The 19356-nt window shown below is 49.3% G+C and overlaps 1 protein-coding gene across 1 annotated transcript; it reads right to left on the bottom strand.

The window, feature by feature from the left end:
• Positions 1-6078: 6078 nt before the first annotated feature.
• Positions 6079-19099, bottom strand: Isca1 (iron-sulfur cluster assembly 1). The gene is made up of 4 exons (XM_032885064.1): positions 18920-19099; positions 13203-13256; positions 9629-9734; positions 6079-7631 (listed from the first exon to the last, which is right to left on the bottom strand). The coding sequence occupies exons 1-4, from the start codon at positions 18998-19000 to the stop codon at positions 7483-7485; spliced, it is 390 nt and encodes a 129-aa protein (XP_032740955.1). The 5' UTR covers positions 19001-19099; the 3' UTR covers positions 6079-7482.
• Between the last annotated feature and the right edge of the window lie 257 nt (positions 19100-19356).

Here is a 19356-nt window from a genome sequence, read left to right as displayed (position 1 = left end):
TGATATCCACGGGGGTGGAGGGGCTCCTTTTCTGAGGAGGGAGGGGGAGCTGACGGGAGAGGGAGGACCGGAACAGGAAGCTTCGACCCAGATGTAAACGAATAACTTGATTAATAAATCAAGAAAGAAAAAGGACCGAATTTTTAGAGATTTTGGCGTTTTACAGACTTTAGTTTTTTTTTTTTTTTTATTTAAAGGAGATTGAACTTTTTTTAAAAAAAAATTTACTTTTTATCATATATAAGTACACTGTAGCTGTCCTCAGACACACCAGAAGAGGGCATCAGATCTCATTACAGATGGTTGTGAGCCACCATGTGGTTGCTGGGATTTGAACTCAGGACCTCTGGTAGAGCAGTCGGTGCTCTTAACCACTGAGCCATCTCTCCAGCCCTGAGATTGAACTTCTAAAGTGGTTAAACTCACAGAGATTGTACGGTTTTTAAGATTGTGATGTGTTTTATATGATATTGATATTAATGAGAACAAATAAGAAAGAGAAAGGCTGGGGGCTGGAGGGATGGCTCAGTGGTTAAGAGCATTGACTGTTCTTCCAGAGGTCCAGAGTTCAATTCCCACTAACCCCATGGTGGCTCACAACCATCTGTAATGGGATCCGATGCCCCTCCTAGTGTGTCTGAAGATAGCTACAATGTATTCAAATATATAAGAATAAATAAATATTAAAAAAAGAGAGAGAGAGGGTTGGGGACTTAGCTCAGCGGTAGAGCGCCCTGGGTTGGGTCCCAGCTCCGAAAAAAAAAAAAAAAAAAAAAAAAAAAAAGAAAGAAAGAAAGAGAAAGGTTATAGTTGAAAGGTGATGTGTTGCATGTCAACCCGACATAAAATCGTCAACTTGACACAAACCAGAGCCACCCCAAGAGATGGGAACCTCGACTGATAAAATGCCTCCATCACATTGGTCTACAGGCAAACCTGGGAAGCACTTTCTTGATTGATGATGGGTGTGGGAGGGGCCAGCCCCGTGGGCGGCTCTGCCCCTGGACAGGTGTCCTGGGTTGTACCAAAAGGGAGCAGGCTAGCTAGCGAGCGGTGGGCGTGCTCCTCGGTTCCTTCAGGCTCCTATCTTGAGCTCCGGCTGGTTTTGGTTAGTTTTCTATCACAGCAAAGGAGATGCTGCTAACTGGGACACCAAGACAGAAGGATCAAGTTTTATCGTCTGCACGGTGAGACCCAGTTTTCTGGCAGCACGTGGCAACCGATGCCACCTTTTCTGTAATGTCTGGTTTTTTGTTTTTGTTTTTTTTTTTTTTTTTCCATCTTTGTCAAAAAAAACCCATGTAGCTGTGGTTGTGTGGATTTATGTCTGGGTTGCCGGTTCTTTCCCGCTGATCTGTGTAGGCTTTCCTGCCTGTGCGCTGCTGTTTTTATGACAGCTCTGTGGTGTAACTTGAAATCAGGGATGGTGCTATCCCTGTACTCTCTCCTCAGGATTTCTATGCTGTTGGGACTTTGTTCCTCAATATTAATTTTAAGAGTGTTTTTCCATCCCACGAAGGACAGTCCTGGAGTTTCGACTGGGAGGGTGTGGCCGTTTGAATCGATAGGACCACCACAGACTTATGTTTGAATTCGTGCCCTATAGCGAGTGGCACTAATAGGTGGTGTGGCCTGTTTGAGGAAGTGTGTCACTGTGGGAGTGGGCCTTGGGGACTCTATGCTCAAGCCCCACCTGGTGTGGATGCCTGTCCCCTCCTGGCTGCTTTCAGAGAAGAGTCTCTCCCTGCTGCCTATGGATCAAGATGGAGAACTCTCGGCTCCTCCAGCACCACACCTGTCTGTACACTGCCATGCTCCCACCATGATGACAGTGGACTGAACCTCTGAACCTGTAAGTCAGCCCCAGTTAAATGTTGGCCTTTGTAAGAGTTGCCTTGGTCATGGTGTCTCTTCACAGCCATGAGTCCCAAACTAAGACAGAGTGCACAGGAGTTTTAGACCACTTTGCATAGGATGGCCGTTTTCTTGATACTGACTCTTCTTGCCCATAAGCATGGGAAATCTTTCCATCTGTGATGGTTTATATAGGCTTGGCCCAGGGTGTGGCACTATTAGGGAGGTGTGGTCCTGTTGGAGTATGTGTGTCGCTGTGGGTCTGGGCTTTAAGACCCTCATCCTAGCTGCCTGGAAGCCAGTATTCTGCTAGCAGCCTTCAGATGAAGACATAGAACTCTCAGCTCCTCCTGCACCATGCCTGCCTGGATGCTGCCATGCTCCCACCTTGATGACAGTGGACTGAACCTCTGAACATGTAAGCCAGCCCCAATAAAATATTGTCCTTTATAAGAGTTGCCTTGGCCACGGTGTCTGTTCACAGCAGTAAAACCCTAACTAAGACATCTTACATTGTCTTCTAGATCTTTTTCTTCAGTATTCATGTTTTTATTGTTAGAAGTCTTTCCTTTCCCCAGTTCGGTTTATTCCAAGACACATATTTTGTGGTCATTATGAATGAGATTGTTTTCTTGATTTCCTTTGCTGTGTTTGACAGGAGTGGAAAAAGCTGAGCCTTGTCACATTCCCAAGCCACCAGTCTAGAAACTGGACTTCAATACTAATGACACGAATGTCCCAGGACAATCCTGACTTTGTGGAGAACTTCTGGGAAGTAGATTATCGGAGTGTATGCACATATGACTGTGTGTGCATGCCTGCGTGTATGTGCTTGCCCCATGAACTGTTTCAAAGATGCGCTGATAAACTTCCTGTACCTTTTGCCTTCCCTTAGCGCTATGCTCAGCGGGTAACTTTAGAGTTCAAAGAGTCCTTTAAAACGCCAGTCACATTTTCCTAAAAGCAAAATTTCCAACACACGTGCACGATCACACAGCTTCGAATTACCGTGAGCTTGGGACAGATGAGGTCAGGGCAGTTTCTAAGTGCGCCCACTCACTGTCTCACTGGCTCAGATGCAGAACACGATCCTTTCCTCTCCTGTGCTCATGATCAAGGACCTAAAATACAAATGTCACCATCTGCAGTGATTTGGATGAGATTGGCTCCCACGGGCTCAGTCTGGCGCGCTTAGTTCCCCAGCTGAGGACTGTCAGGGAAGGATTAGGAGGTGTGGCCCTGGAGGAGGTGTGGCCTTGGAGGTGTGGCTTTGCTGGAGGTGTGGCTTTGCTGGAGGAGGTGTGGCTTTGCTGGAGGAGGTGTGGCTTTGCTGGAGGAGGTGTGGCTTTGCTGGAGGAGGTGTGGCTTTGCTGGAGGAGGTGTGTCACTGGGGAGTGGGCGTTAGTGTTTCAAAAGTCACACCTAGCCCAGGCTCTCCCTCTCTCGGCCTATGAATTGCTTATGTAGCTCTTGGCTGCTCCTCCAGCACCATGTCTGCCTGCCTGCTGCCATGATGATGATGGACTAGCCCCCTGAAGCAGTGACTGGCATATGACATCATCAGATTTGCATACAGTGTGTTTTCTCACCAATCCTCCTATAAAACAGGTGTAAAACTGGACCAACTGACCTATGCAGAGTATCGCTCCCTATTTCCTCCACACCAGAACTCTAAGGTGTCCACAAGTGCATTTGGCTTGCTCTCTTCCTCCTGCTCTCAAAAGCACATGTTTCTGTGGAAATACAAAGACATAGTTCACTTCTGGCACCCGGCACCGCTAGGTGAGGTGCAGTGGGGAAGGATGTGAGGTGCAGTGGGGAAGGCTGTGAGGTGCAGTGGGGAAGGCTGTGAGCTGTATCAGCAGCCACTTCTTGTGCAGAATTTGGTGTATTCCTCAGCACCGTGGGACTAAGTATCTGTGCTGGCAGGCAGAGACCAAACCTCAAAAAGTCACAGGCAAGGGCAAGATGATAGCCCAAGATAGGGCCCTCTGAGATTCTGACATTTGGCAGACAGAGAGTGTATGACATTGCTGTCACAAACCTCCCCAAGCCAGGTGTTTTTTTAAAAAAGCAATAAAAATCTAGTCTGCACATGTCTGGGAGACAAGACAAGGGTGTCATAAGCCCATGTTCGCCCCAAAAACTGCCAGGAAGGTCTTTCCGCATGCTTCTCGTAGCCTCTGCCATCAAGCCCTGGCATTCTGGGATACTGGCTCATAACCCCAACATGTCTGTGTGACCCTGTTCCCTGTGTGTTCTCTTCTGAGAAGACCAGTTGAGGTTAAGGGTGGATGGACACATTCATCTCCAGACCACTGTGCCCAAGGGTATGTTTGTGCTGATTCCGGGCCAAGCTTGTCTCTGGTCCAGGTCACTGCTGCCCTGGGGTCTAATGGCGCTCACAGCTCAGTCTAGCCTCACAGACCTGTTTCCTGACCACTCACATGAGAACACGGCAAGAAAGGCTATTTTTGAGGTATTTCCTGCTGAATCAATCCTAGGAAGTTCTGGGTATGTTAGGGACTCCCCCAACCTTGTGGGTTTTCTTCCAATCCCCTTGCTCCCCTTTCCTGTTTGAGGAAGAAAAGCCATTCTTGTAGTGCAGGGAGGGGGGCCTGGGGGATGTTCCAGAGCAAAGAAGCACAGCAGGCTGGCCTTCTGAAATGCACAAAGGAGTATTTTTAACCACAGTGACCTGGCCCATTCAGAGCTTCCTGATTGGGACAGTGAGTTTTTAAACTGAGGTCCTATGATGCAAGAGATTTGCCAACTGTGTGAGGGTATGTGCACATTTGATAGCCTAGTCCAAGTGTCACTTAAGGGTGACAAGAAAGTGACGTGTTCAGGACACCAGGGTTTGTGAGGATATGTGAGTCTTCCCGGTTAGGGCTGAGGCGTGAACGGCAGGATTGTTAGGAATGCTGGCTGAGCCCTTCAGACTGTGGAGAAAGGACACTGACACGGTTGTTGGCTTTCTATCTCCAATGTTTTAACATTGGCCGAGAGAAGAACCCCCAGCCTAAACCCCCAGTAGGTATGGCTGTGTGCAAATGAACGGAGACTCACGCTGGCCTCTGTTCCTCCAGGGTTCTGCTGCCTTCCTGCCCGCCCTTTTCCAGCCCACTCTGTGCACGCGTGGGGTTGATGCTTCCAGATGCTGTTTTCTTTCACTGTATGTGGTTTTTTGTTTTTTTTTTTTTTCCTTTTTCTTTTTTTTTCAGAGCTGGGGACCGAACCCAGGGCCTTGCACTTGCTAGGCAAGCGCTCTACCACTGAGCTAAATCCCCAACCCCTCCACTGTATGTGTTTTTAAGGCAGGGTCTTCTTGTCTGCCTCCAGTCCCCTCCCGAGTCTGCTCTTGAATGTTCAGCTATGCACGTAGGCATAGTCAACTGTAGCTGTGCTCTGAGGACTCCCTTGCACAGCCCAGTCTGTCACGCTGCCTTTCCTGAGCCTGTCTTCTCAGGGTTAGCTTTCCTTTATATCTGCTCTTTCTCTGTTGTAGTCCTGGAACTCGCTGTGTGTAGACCAGGCTGGCCTCCTGGGTGCTGGGGTTAAAGGAGCGTGCCACCGCCGTCCTTTTAAACCAACTGGTGTTATTTGCTCTCTACTCTTTTCCTCTACATTCCATGTCTTTGAAAAGCTCAGAGGACAGAACCTCCAAGCTATCTTCCATCTGCCTCCCACCCCTAGAGGTCACCATACAGTATATGCTGCAGCTATGCAGAGCACAAGGCCTGTAGCCTGACCTGGTCACATATAATTAGATATTTCGCTCATGTCATACTTTAGATTCTTGTGTGGAAAGGATGCTTAGAGCTCCCCTCCTCACAATACACACACAGCACCACGCGCTTTACTGTAGTGGGACTCATAGGTCAGCTCAGGGGTGAGGTCAGGGCAGCCACACTGGATCTGAGCTGCTAAGACCCTTCTAGAAGGAAGAGAAGCTGACGCTCGGACAACAAAGGGAAAGGCATCCTGTGGATGTCTGGGGGCTTCTGTGTAGGCTGGAGGGATGGTGTGGTGGGTACCACAGTGTCAGCAGGAAGGGATGCATGTGTGGTGGTGCATATGTGTTACCACAAACAGGCGGCAAAGCAAGACCGCACCATCTCTAGTGCACGCTTAGGCTTCTGGAGACAGCAAAAAAAAAAAAGGATTTTCGTGGCTTTAGTGGGTGATTACCCAAACCCTCTTCCCCAACAAGAAAAGGCACCGTTAGGATCATAAAGAGGCGTGGTTTTAATTGATAACAATCTCTTCATACAATATTGCACAAATTAAGGATGTATCAACAATTCTATTTATGATACAAACTCATCAACATTCATATAAAACTATGAGTTTGTACAATTTGGTGGTCGGTACTTTAGTAAGTAGCACAGATATTAAACTCAGCTTCGTGAGACTCAGCCTCCACAGAAGAAGTCACAGGTTACAAAGATGTCCGACCCAAGTCCATCAAGACCACTTAAAGAGAAACTTGGGATCCAGGTCAGGTGTGGTAGCACATGCCTCTGAACATGGAAGCAGGAGGACTGTGGGTTCAAGGCTGGCCTGTAGTATACAGCAAAACCATGGCTCAAAAAACTGGTGATGACCACATTAAAAAGAAACTTAGAAACTTCCTCTGGGAAGCAGGGAGCATCTGCACCCTGGCAACTGTAAGCGTGTGCATGTTCTGCCCCCCAGGTGCTGTGCTGAGAGGGACTCCTCTGCTGCAGATCTTCTGAAAGAAGACACTACTGGTTCAAAGCTCTAAACAGGATGGCCATTCAGACAAAAGGGTTTACACAAGACTTCCATTCAAGAGAAAACTAATGCAGTCTCTAACTTAAACTGGTGAGAGCACTGGCCAGGCAGGATGTCTCCTCACCGAATGTCTCAGACAGCACTGTCTGCTGTGACCTGTGAGGGGAGAACTGGGCAGAAGCTCTGAGAACCGCGCTCTCTCAGCAGGTCTAAGTGAGCTACCTGGCTGCTCATCACAAGCGCTTCTAACTGAAAGGTCTAAGCAAACCAGCATGAAGCACGCCCCAGAGGACAGACTGACACCAGGCCCCGTGATCCCCACCTCCTGAGACTGGCACTCAGAGCTGAGCTTGCTGGAGGCTGGCAAATGAGGTATCTGACAACAGGCACGTGGTAAAGATGCAACGGGCCACGCCACAGGTGAGGGAAACCAGGTCCCCTCACTGCTCCCACAGCTGCCTGAGGTGAGACAGGGCCAGGAGACAGTCTCAAGCCATTCTGTGACCCAGGTGCACACCCGTTATCCCATTCCTCAATTCCCAGCAAAGCAAGGGTCACGAAGCTGGTTCTAGCACAGAGCAGGCTACAGCATAAGGGCAGGGTAGGAGTTTTCTGTACAGGACAGAGGACTCAACAGTTTCTCAGTTTGTGTCCTCCAGAGAACAGACACCATGTTCTCTCAGTTTGTGTCTTACAGAGAAAAGATACCATGTTTTCGGAACTCTAACACTCTGGCTTGATTTGCAATGCTTCACTTTATTCTCCACCACGAGGCAGCCACACACTAACTTCCGACACGGGACATCACGTGATTTCTTCGGTATGCTCCAAGGCTGACCTGGCTCTCCTGGAGTTTGCAGTCCTCAGCTTTCAGACGTTAAAGCTTTCACCGCAGCCACAGGTTCCCTTGATGTTGGGGTTGTTGAACACAAACTCACTGGATAGTTTGTCTTCCACATAGTCCATCTCTGTGCCTAACAGGGTTAGCTGGGCTTTCTTCTCGATGAACACTCGGACTCCTTGGGGAAAAGGAAACGTGTCACAAAGCACACAGTGTGCAGAACGTGCAGATGACAGCCCAGTGAGCTTCTAGTGGGCACTGTCAGCCATCCTACAGCTGACAAGTGAGTGACCCAGGACTTCCTTTCAGGGGGAGGTACACAGCTTCCTGCTAGCCCAGTCTGCATCCAACCAATTCTATATATAACAGGGAAGACCCTTTGATATGTGGCAATTACACAGTACTTCTGCAAATCTAGGGTTTACTTTTCACTGTAGTTTATTTTTTCTTCTTTGCTGTAGGAAAATGTGTAATTCTATTAGCTTCTCAATGACAGCATCAGGAGAACTCTGTGCCTGACACCATCAGCTAAACGCACCCACAGTCCTGTTGCTTCATGGGGGTATTTCTAACCAGATCACACAAACCAAGACCAAACAACAAGTCATGGACTTCAGAGCTCCAATCTGCTGATGGCCTCACACTTACATGAACACACACACAGTGTCTTCCTCTGTAGGGCGAGCGAGGCTTAGGTTTGAACTGATGGCATTCGTAGCCTTTCATGGGGAATGGTGTTTGCAATGCCTGTGCCACAGAATAGGCATTGGAACAAAAGTTAGGGATGGTTGTGAGCCCCCAGGTGAGTGCTGGGAACTGAACCCAGGTGCTCTGGAAGAGCTGGGAGCATCTTCCCAGCCCCAATATTTTATAATGTACAAAAGGTCTTTATTGATCAACTTCAGTTAAATATGAAAGTCAGGAATACAACCCCTGCTTGTCTAACACAAAAAGGGCTGCGAGCTACTGTCAGCACGGCTCACAGCACAGACCTGACCACGAAGCCCTCGGCTCTCCCCTTCTCCAAGGTGTATCGTTCTTTCCTGTGTTTTATACAAGACCTTGCTAGCCCAGGCTGGCCTGACCTTACCTTGAACCCCAAATGTACAATCCCCATCACCAATAGTAGCTGCATTAAACCAACATACCACACCTCATTCTTCAGTAGGTTTTGCAAGATCATGGGGGCCGGTGTCAAATGTAACTGAAGAATGTAGCCCCCTCAAGAGCAGAGCTGTGGCAGGAGCAGGTGCTGCTCTGCAGAGGACCAAGCTCGGTCCCCAGCACTCACCTCAGCAGCTCATAACCACCTGTCATTCCAGCTCCAGGGGACCAGCCACCTCTTGCCTCCCCAGGGTCAAGAATCTGCACTAACACACACACACTTCACAATACATGTGAAACTTTTCAATAGAAATGGCTGGATGGGTCACTTTGTTCTGTGGTTTTAAAATCTGTGAGGTTCAGGGGTAACGGGAGCCTGCCTTGAAAGCCTGACTGAGTTGACATCCAGAACCCACTTTGAAGGAGAAAAACAACTCCCAAAGGCTGTCCCCTGACTTCACAAGCTAATATGACAGTGGGGAGGCTGAACCTGACGACAACTACACTTGTAGCATCAGCAGCTGTGGAAGGACAGCCAAGAGCTCAAGCCTGGGCTCTGTAGCAAAGGTACAGCCCCAACAAAACAAAATAAACCAAAACAAAAACTGGGACCAAAATCCACCAAGGCCTCTCCTAGTGATGGCCATTTAGAGCAGGGACAAATCCAACCTCTCCACAGATGCCTCTGGACCTTGAGCCTCTCCTTGCACCAGGCTCAATGGAACCCAAGAAAAAGTCACCTCTCAGTGCAGTGGCTGCACATAGATAATATCCAAGGAAAGCCTGTCTGCCCAGACCAGGCAGGACGTGAGCACCACTCACGACTCCTACCTCAGACATCGGTCCTTACATCTGCTCTAACAAGAAAAGTCTTCACCAAACAACGTGCCCAGAAAGCATCAGAGAAACAGAACAGCCCACTGCTTACCAGAGCCAAGCGTGGGGGTGCACACCTCTATTTCATCACTGGGGGAGAGCAGCAACTAAAGTTATTCTCACGCCTGGCCACATAAGGAGTTCAGGGCTAGCCTAGGCTACAAAAGAACCTGTCTCAAGAAGACAAGAGCTCACCGTCTTGAATAACTTCTTCATCAGCATCTCCTTTTGTCTTTGTATACTCCAGGCTGTAAGAGAGGCCGTTACAGCCCCTGGTCCGCACACCCACTTTCAGACCCACCTGAAAAGAATTGAGAACATAACTCCGTGTTAGCAGGACAGGGTAAAGGGGCCACAGTCAAGTGTGCTGACTCACACCTTCAACCCCAGCACTTGCTCGGGAGGCTGAGGGATGAGGAAGGACTGTGGCAAGCTAGAGGCCAACGAACAAGACAAAGTCTAACAAGGGCTACGTTAGGTCAGAAAAGGGCTGACAGGGCCAGCTTAAGAAACCTAAGGGAGATCTCCAGAATACAAACAAACACACACCAAATTTAAAGGAAAAAGCAATTTGGATGTTTATTCCCATTGCTCCTTTTCTCCTAAACTCAGTGGTATTTATATATATACACATTTCTGGTTGCACAACGGCCCGCAAGAACAAATGTAGTGGACACAAGCATTTAGGACAACACAGAAGCTCAGTCACCTGTGCAGAAGGCCGCTTTCCAGTTCTTTCTGGCCCTGGCTGCACTTGCATCTGGATTGTTCTTATTACAGCACGCTGAGCATTTTTTGACAGGGTTGGCTTTCTGACCATAACTTGGAGTAATGTGAGCACAGTGAACACTAGCTGCTTGTCTTACAGTTCAGGCTGGTCTCAAACTCACAATCTACCTGATTCACCCTTCAAAGTGCTGGAACCATGGGTGTGCGTTTCCATACCTGTCTTTTCTTTCTTTTGCCTTTTTTGTTTGTTTTGAATACGGGGTCAGAGAAATGGTATCAACTTGTTATGTAGCCAAGCCTGTCCTGGTGCAGAACTCAGGCCCTGCTTGCTTCTGCCTCTCAAAGGTTTGTGTGTGCCGCACAGCTGGCTTTCTTCTCCTGGGACCGGGTCTCCTGTGTAGTCCTGGAACTCACTCTGCAGACGACCCAGCTGCCTCTGCCTCCCGAAAGCTGGAGTTAAGGGTGTGTGCTTCCACCCTCAGTTTGTCTTTAAAGCCTGGGCTTCCTCTAAGAGGTCCTGCTCCACTCTTTCCTGTGAGGTGTTCTCTGGAAGCTCATCTTGTCGCCTGGCAACCGTCCTGCCTTTCTAGGAGCCTCCTTTCTAGGGCAGTTTGGTAAAACATTCCAAAATACCAGGAAGCCAAAGACCTTAGTAGTGTGTGCGTGCGTGCGTGAGTAGGGTAGGGTAGCGTGAGGGGGAGCCATGAAAAATGCTGCTTACTGGCTTGCTTAGCTCCTCACGGCTTGCTTGACCTCTTTCTTCCTTTTTTAGAGGAATTATTTAATGTATGTGAGTACACAGTCGTTGTCTTCAGACACAGCAGAAGAGGGCATCAGATCTCATTACAGATGGTTGTGAGCCACCGTGTGGTTGCTGGGATTTGAACTCAGGATCTCTGGAAGAACAGCCAGTGCTCTTAACCGCTGAGCCATCTCTCTAGTCCCTAGCCTGCTTTCTTTTAGTACCTAGGACCACCAACCTGGGACTGAAACCATCCACAATAGCCCCCTTCCCCAACCCTCACCACTACAGCTCAGTGTTATGGACGCATTTTCTCAACTGAGTTCCTACCTCTCAGATGACGCCAGCTTGTGTCAAGTTGATATGAAACTGCCCGGCACAAGACATTGATGTGAGTTTCTAACGATATCTACCTGTGCTCTCAGTATTGGTGCCTGCCTTTTCTTTCTTTCTTTTTTTATTAACTTGAGTATTTCTTATATACATTTGAGTGTTATTCCCTTTCGGTTTCGGCAAACATCCCCTCCCCCAACAGTCTAGTTCACTGGGGGTTCAGTCTTAGCAGGACCAAGGGCTTCCCCTTCCACTGGTGCTCTTACTAGGATATTCATTGCTACCTATGAGGTCAGAGTCCAGGGTCAGTCCATGTATAGTCTTTAGGTAGTGGCTTAGTCCCTGGAAGCTCTGGTTGCTTGGCATTGTTGTACATATGGGGTCTCGAGCCCCTTCAAGCTCTTCAGTTCTTTCTCTGATTCCTTCAACAGGGGTCCTATTCTCAGTTCAGTGCCTTTTCTTTTAAGCAGTCAATCGCTACTTCCCTACAGGGAATTCTGACTCTGTGGGACTTTGTAAGGTAAGGTATGCTTGCTTCACGAGCTCCATCACAGAGGGGAATTTTACCCTTGCAAAGCTTAGAATGAGGACTTCTTTACTCTAAACGGGAATAAGCTGCCTGGATGAATTTCTGGAGCACAGGTACTAAGCACGTTTTAGCTTCTATCTCTGTACACAGAAGTCCTTACATGAGGCAGTGGACATTGGAGTGGGCAAAGACTGGGTGAGGGGCACACAGCAGCAGTGTTGGTCTCTGAAGTCCTATGTTCACTCCCAGAAACACACAAAGCAGACAGAGTTCCTCCTCAGAATTTGAAAATACAGTTTTAAGCCAGGCTTAGCAGCTCACACCTGCAGCCCCTGCACTTGGGAAGAAGAGATAGGTGGATCTCCACGGGTGCAAAGGCAGCCCCATTTACATGGAATTCTCATCCAGGAAGGCTCAGGTAATGGGAGTTTTGGAAAATGAGTTGTTAATGCTATAAATCACACATTTTTGCACCACCAAGAATAAATATACCTTAAAAATCTACACAGTTAATTTCATAGAATTTTTGGGGGGGGGGGGTGTTGGTCAATTAATGCACCAGAAAGTTCAGACAGAGTCAGAGCACTGACAATTAACAACTGTCAGCATTTATCACTTATAGGATGGAGCTGCTAGCAGTTAAACTGTTCAAGAGCATCCAGAAAACAGCCTCAGGCCTAACAAATGACTACCACAGGCCAAAGCTCAAAGCAATTCTCAGACCAATTCAACTACCCTGCATGTGGGGATGGATCCTCTGTGGACACTAAGTCATGTGTTCAGGTCTAGAACACTGGGCCTGGCCTCGACTCACCAACAGCTGCTAAATGATGTCAGTGGCAGACACAAAAACCCAGATACCCTCAGACAGAAGGTTAGTTGAACAAATCAAACCTTCTCGGGAATATGTGCAGCCATGAGGGAGGGAGACCTTTACATAAGGACCTGGAAGATCTTCAGGCTGAACTGTCAGAGTAAAACTAGTGTAACCACAGCACATACTGCACAGCCTTGTCTGCGGAAGCAAGAGAAACCCTCAGAACAACAAGCGAGGAGCAGGCTCCCTGGGGAGGGTTTTGGTAGTTACAACTTAGGAAGAGAGGTGGTGCTGATCGCCCGCAGCAGGCAGAGGCTGGGGACACTTGAGAACACCCTCAGCCAGCCCAAGGCACATAGGTGGCCAGCGGGGAGCACCCAGCCCCAGGGAGCACAGACAAGCTCGGGCCTAGAGCAGCTGCTTTCCTTTCTATGGAAACTTCAAGAGTTTGGGTGCAGCTCCCTGTAGACAGCACTTGCCTGGCATGAGGAGGCCGCGGGCTGAATCCTTGCTAAGTTAAAAACTACAAAACCAAACACCTCAATCAATGAAAACATACATACTTGCAACAAAATAAATACATTTGTCGCCAGAACAGAACTCTAGCATGCTTACTTACATGCTCAGGCTTGTCTTTAAGAAGTTGTTTTATCTTGTTCACAGCAGAGGGGGTCTGAAAAAAGAAAGAGTTTATTAAACTCACCTTCTGGCCAGGCCCTCACTAGCAGCAGCCTGTGATTAAGCTCTTGTGTTGTGGTCTTGGCCAGAGGACCTGTGGATTTAGTCCAGCACAGGAGCCACAGCAAAACCACACCCCTCCTGTGCTGTCCACCCTGACAGAACCCACTCTTCCTGGGAAGATCTTATTCGTGTATCTGCTGCATGCTCTGTAACAAGCACACTGCCGGATGGAGATGGTCAGGAACAGCAAACCAATGGAGTTTTCCCTGTGGGCTCAGTCCCCTCCAGTTCATCTGAATGCATGGCCAGAGGGCTGCTTCTGGGCTCAGACTTCCAGAGTGGGTCAACACATACTTGGGTATCCGGGTGGGCAGCCACTGTACTACTAGACAGGCCTAACTAAATCCATGGCTGTTTCTAAGAATGCAGTTCACCCTAGCCTGTGGTCTTCAGCAGAGAAAACTGTCCGGATGTACAGTTTTCAGATCAGTGCCGCCAGTCTCATAGTCTGACCTGTTAAACTCCTGGACTGACTCCTCACTGGGTTCGCCCAAGCGTAGATTTTTTCCTAGTGTCTAGCGTCCTACTGGGGCAATGGGTGGTCCTTTTCTGAGGATTCCTGTGAGACTAAATACTGAAGTGCAGGCAAGGCAGCCCAGGCAGGTAACACTCTGGAATCCAGGAGAGCACCAGGTAAAGTGTACACTGGCAGCTACTGAAGGGGAGGTGAGAGGAATCAGGAGGAGGACTGACATCCTTGCTGCTCCGTGTGTATTAGTTATCCCAGCGCTGAGGGCAGACCAGGGGCGTAGCCCTAGCCAGACTCTGTCTTAGCAGAAGCTTAGGCAGATGGTGATGTACAATGTCAGAACCAAATCAAGAGTCATGGAATCAACAGAGAAACAAGAGGAATGGAGATACCGTGTGCCACAGCCTGGTAAGGCTGCGCAGTCCTGAGGACCCAGTCCAAGCTCCATGAAACAAAACGACCACTGAGCCGGCCTGCTGGGGAGACCACCACTGAGCGGGCCTGCTGGGGAGTTCCAGGCTAGCAAGAGGTCTGCCCTCACATAAAAAGGTGGAAAGCCCCTGAGGAATGAATGATGCTGGAGATGTCCTCCAGCATCCACACGTATGCACACATGTACACATGCACCAGCAACCCCTTTACATATCTACCCCCACGTTGAAAGCACCGCGATGCGTGTAGAGTAAGTAAGTGGCTGCTGTCTAGCACTATTCTACGCTGTTATGTATGATATATATGTACTTCTTCTTGTGTAGCCTGGGGAAAAAAAAAATCGGTGCCAGGAAGTCAGTCAAGGCCTGAGTTACAGTGCTGCCGACCGGAGAGGCTCACGGGCACTGCACGAAGGGCAGAAGAAAGGAATGGTGACCTCAAAAAGTTAACAAAAACATTCGTTAAAACTCAAGCCGGGCGTGGTGGCACAGGCTTTAGTCTCAGCACTGGGGAGGCTGAGACCTGGTCTACAGATTGCTCTTCTCAGGAAAAGCCAAGGGGTGCAGAAGGTCACCATGAACACCAACCAGGGCACTGCTACCTGGTGACGCCACACGTCCCCAGAGTAGACCAATGTTCCATTTCACAGCTGAAGTGGTTGCTCTACAATATGACCTCAGAAAAGTAACTTTTAAATTCTAATGGATCTTAAAATTACCTAAACTTAATTCAAAAAGAAAAAGATTTTAGTGGAAATATAAGGGTTGTCAAGAAAACGAGAACATTGTAACTGCTTATTTGTTGCCCTTCCAAGCGACCGCCAACGAGCACCTCCTTTCCTGCCTTCCAGTTGTACATTTTCATGGCACCTTTCCTACCAAGGTGCTGAGGAGACATCTGTCCTCCGTCAACAGAACAGAGCTTCAGAAAGCAGTCTGCGGGGGAGGCTGCTGCAGCTTAAAGCATGGCCACTCTTGCAGGGGACCCATGTGGTGGCTCATCACCATCTGTAACGTCAGAGAATCCAATGGCCTCTTCTAAGCCCTCGGGGTGGGGGCACCAGGCACTCATGGTACATACACATATACACACAAGCAAGAACCTCACAGACATAAGACGAACAGTCCAGACCAGAAGGCCTGGAAGGCACAGCGTAGGGAAACCTTGTTGGAGCTGGACTCTGCTGTCGAGCCTGGGTAGAACGCACAGGCAAGAAGAGAACATGAAACCCCCTACACAGGGGCTTTCTCATTCACTGGGAGGATGAGTTTTATCTCCATAAAATTCTCTAAGTTGCCTACTTTGGTGTTTTCTTCTTTTCTAAGGCTCAGAAAACATTTCAACAGTGGCTGCCTGTAATTCTGGCTATTGGGAAGCCGAGGCAGGAGGATCTCGAGCAAAAGCAAACGATGCAGACCGTGCACACTGACATGGACTGCTAGCATTCACCTCTCGTACACAGGCAAAGGCACACAAGGAAAAGCAACACTACCAGAGCCCGAACGCCCACAAGCTGCTGCTGAGTGACCAAACCCCATCTTAACTTTGGCCTGCTTCTCCCTGAGGAGCTGATACTAAGGAGCTCTTAACTAAAAGGGAGTGACAGCTTAAATTAGAAATAGAGGGCTGCTCTATTTCTGCCTTGTTTGGGTATATGTATCCCAGGCTGGTCTCAACACTTGACTCTTAAGCCTCTGTGAACTGCCACTGGTCAGCCAAGGGACTGTTCTGATTAGTCAAAAGAACTGAATGGGTTGAACGGGGCTCCGGATGGGTCTGCCCTTTCTGTTCAAGGTATAGAGCTGGACTTTGTACTAGAAAGAAGTTAACTACCCCCCTTGACTTCAGGTCTATGTGCACACCCTGGCAATGGGGAGGTCTTCCCTGAACCCCACTGCAAGTCTGGCAGCTTTGTACTATGTCTGTGTTCTCAGACCAACTCAACCTGAGCCATAAAAGAAATTTACCATCAAGGGCTCAGAATTCAGATTACTGAAATCCTGTAAAATCTAGTAATGCCTTTTAATCAGCTCCTGTGTAAACTACCATAGGAACATGGCTGCTCAAAGTGAGAACATAGTGAAGATGTTTTAAAAAAATTACCGAAGGGCTGGTGAGGTAGTCTGTCAAGTAAAGGAACTTGGGGACAGGCTTGAGGACCAGAGTCTGATCCCTGGGCTCCACATGACGGAAGGAGAGAAGTGACACCCAGAGTTGTCCTCTGATCATACAGTCACTAAGGTATGCATGACCACACATACACAATAAGTAAATGCAATCTAAAATATTAAAAATACAAACCAAACAAATACAAACCAAAATTATTCCAAGGCTGCTTTTGTTGTCAGAAGGCTGGGAAGTGCACTTCCGAAGAGAACGTTTGAGAACTGCTTCACATGGCCTGGTGCTGGGTCAGTAGGGTAGCTAGCCCTGGCCCTGCCTGCTTCCACCCCAGCCCTGGGATTGCAAGTATGCACCACGCCCATCCCCCAACTCTAGCTTTTTTTTTTTATCTGGGAACTGGAGAGGAAACTCAGGCCCTGAGCTTCACAGCTCATTCTCCAGAGTGCTCAGTCCCCTCCTCCACACAGGCCCCTCCCCCAGCCGGTGTTTGTTATAGCTCATGCTTTTAATCTCACAACTCTGTGGTTAGGGCGGAATTAAATATTTGCAAGGGCTATTAAATTAAGGACCAAAGACCTCACAACTGTAAAACAAAACAAATCCCTCTTTACAATGAACACACAACACCTCACCAACAGGCTTTTTCCTCTCACACCAGAACTTAAGAGTAGCTGTTCTACCACTGGACTGGACTCCCCCCTCCACCCCCACCCCCGCTGTCCTCTGCAGGTTTTCCTGGTAACAGCTTCTAAATCACACATTCACCTGTGCTAGTTGCTGGTCCTACGGTAGTGAAGTGACAGGCTCTTACAGACACCCTACCCTTGGCCCCTCTCTATCAGGCTGTGCTGGGAAGCTAGTCTTCGGTGTACACACAGTGAACTAGCCCCTCAGCCCGTATCAGCATGGTGCTAGCTAGGCCCCATCGCTCACTCACAAGTTGAGCTTTGGGTAGCATGAGCTTCTTCTAGTCAGGAAATGGACGACCTCTGTCTTGTACAGTGGGGGAGATGAAGCTGCCTGTCAACCAGGGGGCAATTTTCACATTCTTCAGTCACACCTTACTCTGGTCCCTACAAGTTCAATTCTATTACCCCTGGATATATGGGGGTGGGAAGGAGCCCATTCTCCTCGGATGTGGTGAGCCAGAGTCATTCTCATCGTCGGCAGACCTTGCCAGTCTACACCACAGCCCATCAATTCTGTCCAGGACTGACACCAGCGAGCAGAGCTGGTGCTCATGTTTTATGTGGACACCTTTCCTGGCCATGGCTGACTTCTAGTAGCACTCTACAGCACTCTGCAGATGTTGCAGTACGTCAGACTCCCCGACGCGCCTGCCGACCTAACTCTTATCACTCTTGTTTGCTAGTTATCTCTCTCACACACACTTCAGGCTTCTGGCCACCTCGTTGCTTTTGCATTTGCTAGGTGCTGGGGTTCAAAATGTTTACCAGACGCCTGAAAATCAAGCATGAACCGTGACGCCTGCTAAGCGGCTACAGTGCTCTTCCCTATGTCCTATGAAAAACCAGGAAAAGGGGATTCTAGGACCAGGCTTCACACCACAGACTCTACAGCTGAGCCAGGCAGCACAGCAGAGGGTGGGAACTGAGACCTGCTATGACAATACATAACGAAACAGAGCCCAGGACTGTGCAAGTGAGATGTTATTCCCCGGAAGAATGGCCTACGGAGGATGGGACCCAGGCAACTCACTTATTTCTTGTCATGAAAAACAGCAGTTCTTGATAATGTATGCTAAGAGGTAGGAACCGGGAAGAAAGGGGCAGGTCAAAACTTCCCAAGTAACAAGTAACATGCCAAAATGGTGATTAAAAAAAACAACAAAAACCTAAGCCATCAAACAAACGACGACGACAACGACCACCACCACGACCACCACGACCACCACGACCACCACCACCACCTGTCCTGTACCTCGACTTTTCTGGGACCTACTATTTATTATTTGTATGTGGACTCTGCTCTATTCTGAGTAAGATGAACATAGCTGGAATTGTGCTTGCACAATCCTAGAATCCATGGTATACCTGTGGAGACGAAAACTAGGCTTGCTCCACTGGGAAAAGCAACACAGAATAGAGTGTGAATATTGGGGCAAACTGAAGGGCAAAAAAATGACCTGTCATAAAAACAGATCCTCCCTCTTGGGCACGACTGCCTTCTATTTTGCTTCAACTAATTGCTGGCAAAAGCCCCTCTCAGGACTCTGGACGGAGCAGATAGATATTCCATGGTGGCGTCGGACCGAATGTTTTCCCTCTCTCACGCTGTCTTGATCCTAAGCCTGCCTCCCTCCCGGGCTGACGCCTCCAAGGTGGTTGTGCGGGGCCACGGCGTTCCCTGAGTGACCTTTCTCCCGGAACGCCATGACCTCGGCGGCAAACCGCCGTCCTCCGCCCCGGCCGCCCGGCGGCAGCGCCCACAGCCCATTCGCTCCACGGAGCTCCGCGCGCGGCCCGCCGGGAGCCGCAGTCCGCTTCCAGGCTTGTTCTGCGACCAGGGGCCGCCGCCGCCACCTCCCCGCGGACGCCGAGGGGACTCACCAGCGTGAGCGCCGCCCGCGTGGGTTGCAGTTTTCTCTTGCTCACTGCCCGCGCAGTGGCGTTGACCAACGACGCCGACATGTCCACGTCACAGCGCTCGCAGCCTCCAGCTGGAGCATGGGGACTCAGCTTCTCTCCATGGACACGGCGGGCACTTTGACGCCACAAGCTCCTGCGCAGGCGCCACAGGCCCCGCCCCCCGTCGCCCAGCCCGCTTCATCATTGGACAGTCCGGGTGAGTGACGGCCCCGGCTGATTGGTCGTCACCACTGACGAGGGACCAGAGGCGACCTGTGACCTTGCGGACTTCGGGGTCACTGTTCTACCGGAAGTGGAATGGCTCCTTCCGCACGGCGCACGTTTAACGACAGGCCCCCGGAAGTGGGGACACCGTTGTGACACTGGAGCTCCTCTAACAGTAAAGCAAGCGGATAGAC

The sequence above is a fragment of the Rattus rattus genome, chromosome 14 (assembly GCF_011064425.1).
Source record: "Rattus rattus isolate New Zealand chromosome 14, Rrattus_CSIRO_v1, whole genome shotgun sequence".
In the NCBI taxonomy this organism is placed as follows: Eukaryota; Metazoa; Chordata; class Mammalia; order Rodentia; family Muridae; genus Rattus; species Rattus rattus.
Note: the sequence above shows the minus strand (reverse complement) of the source record. Positions and strands in the feature narration are given on the sequence as shown.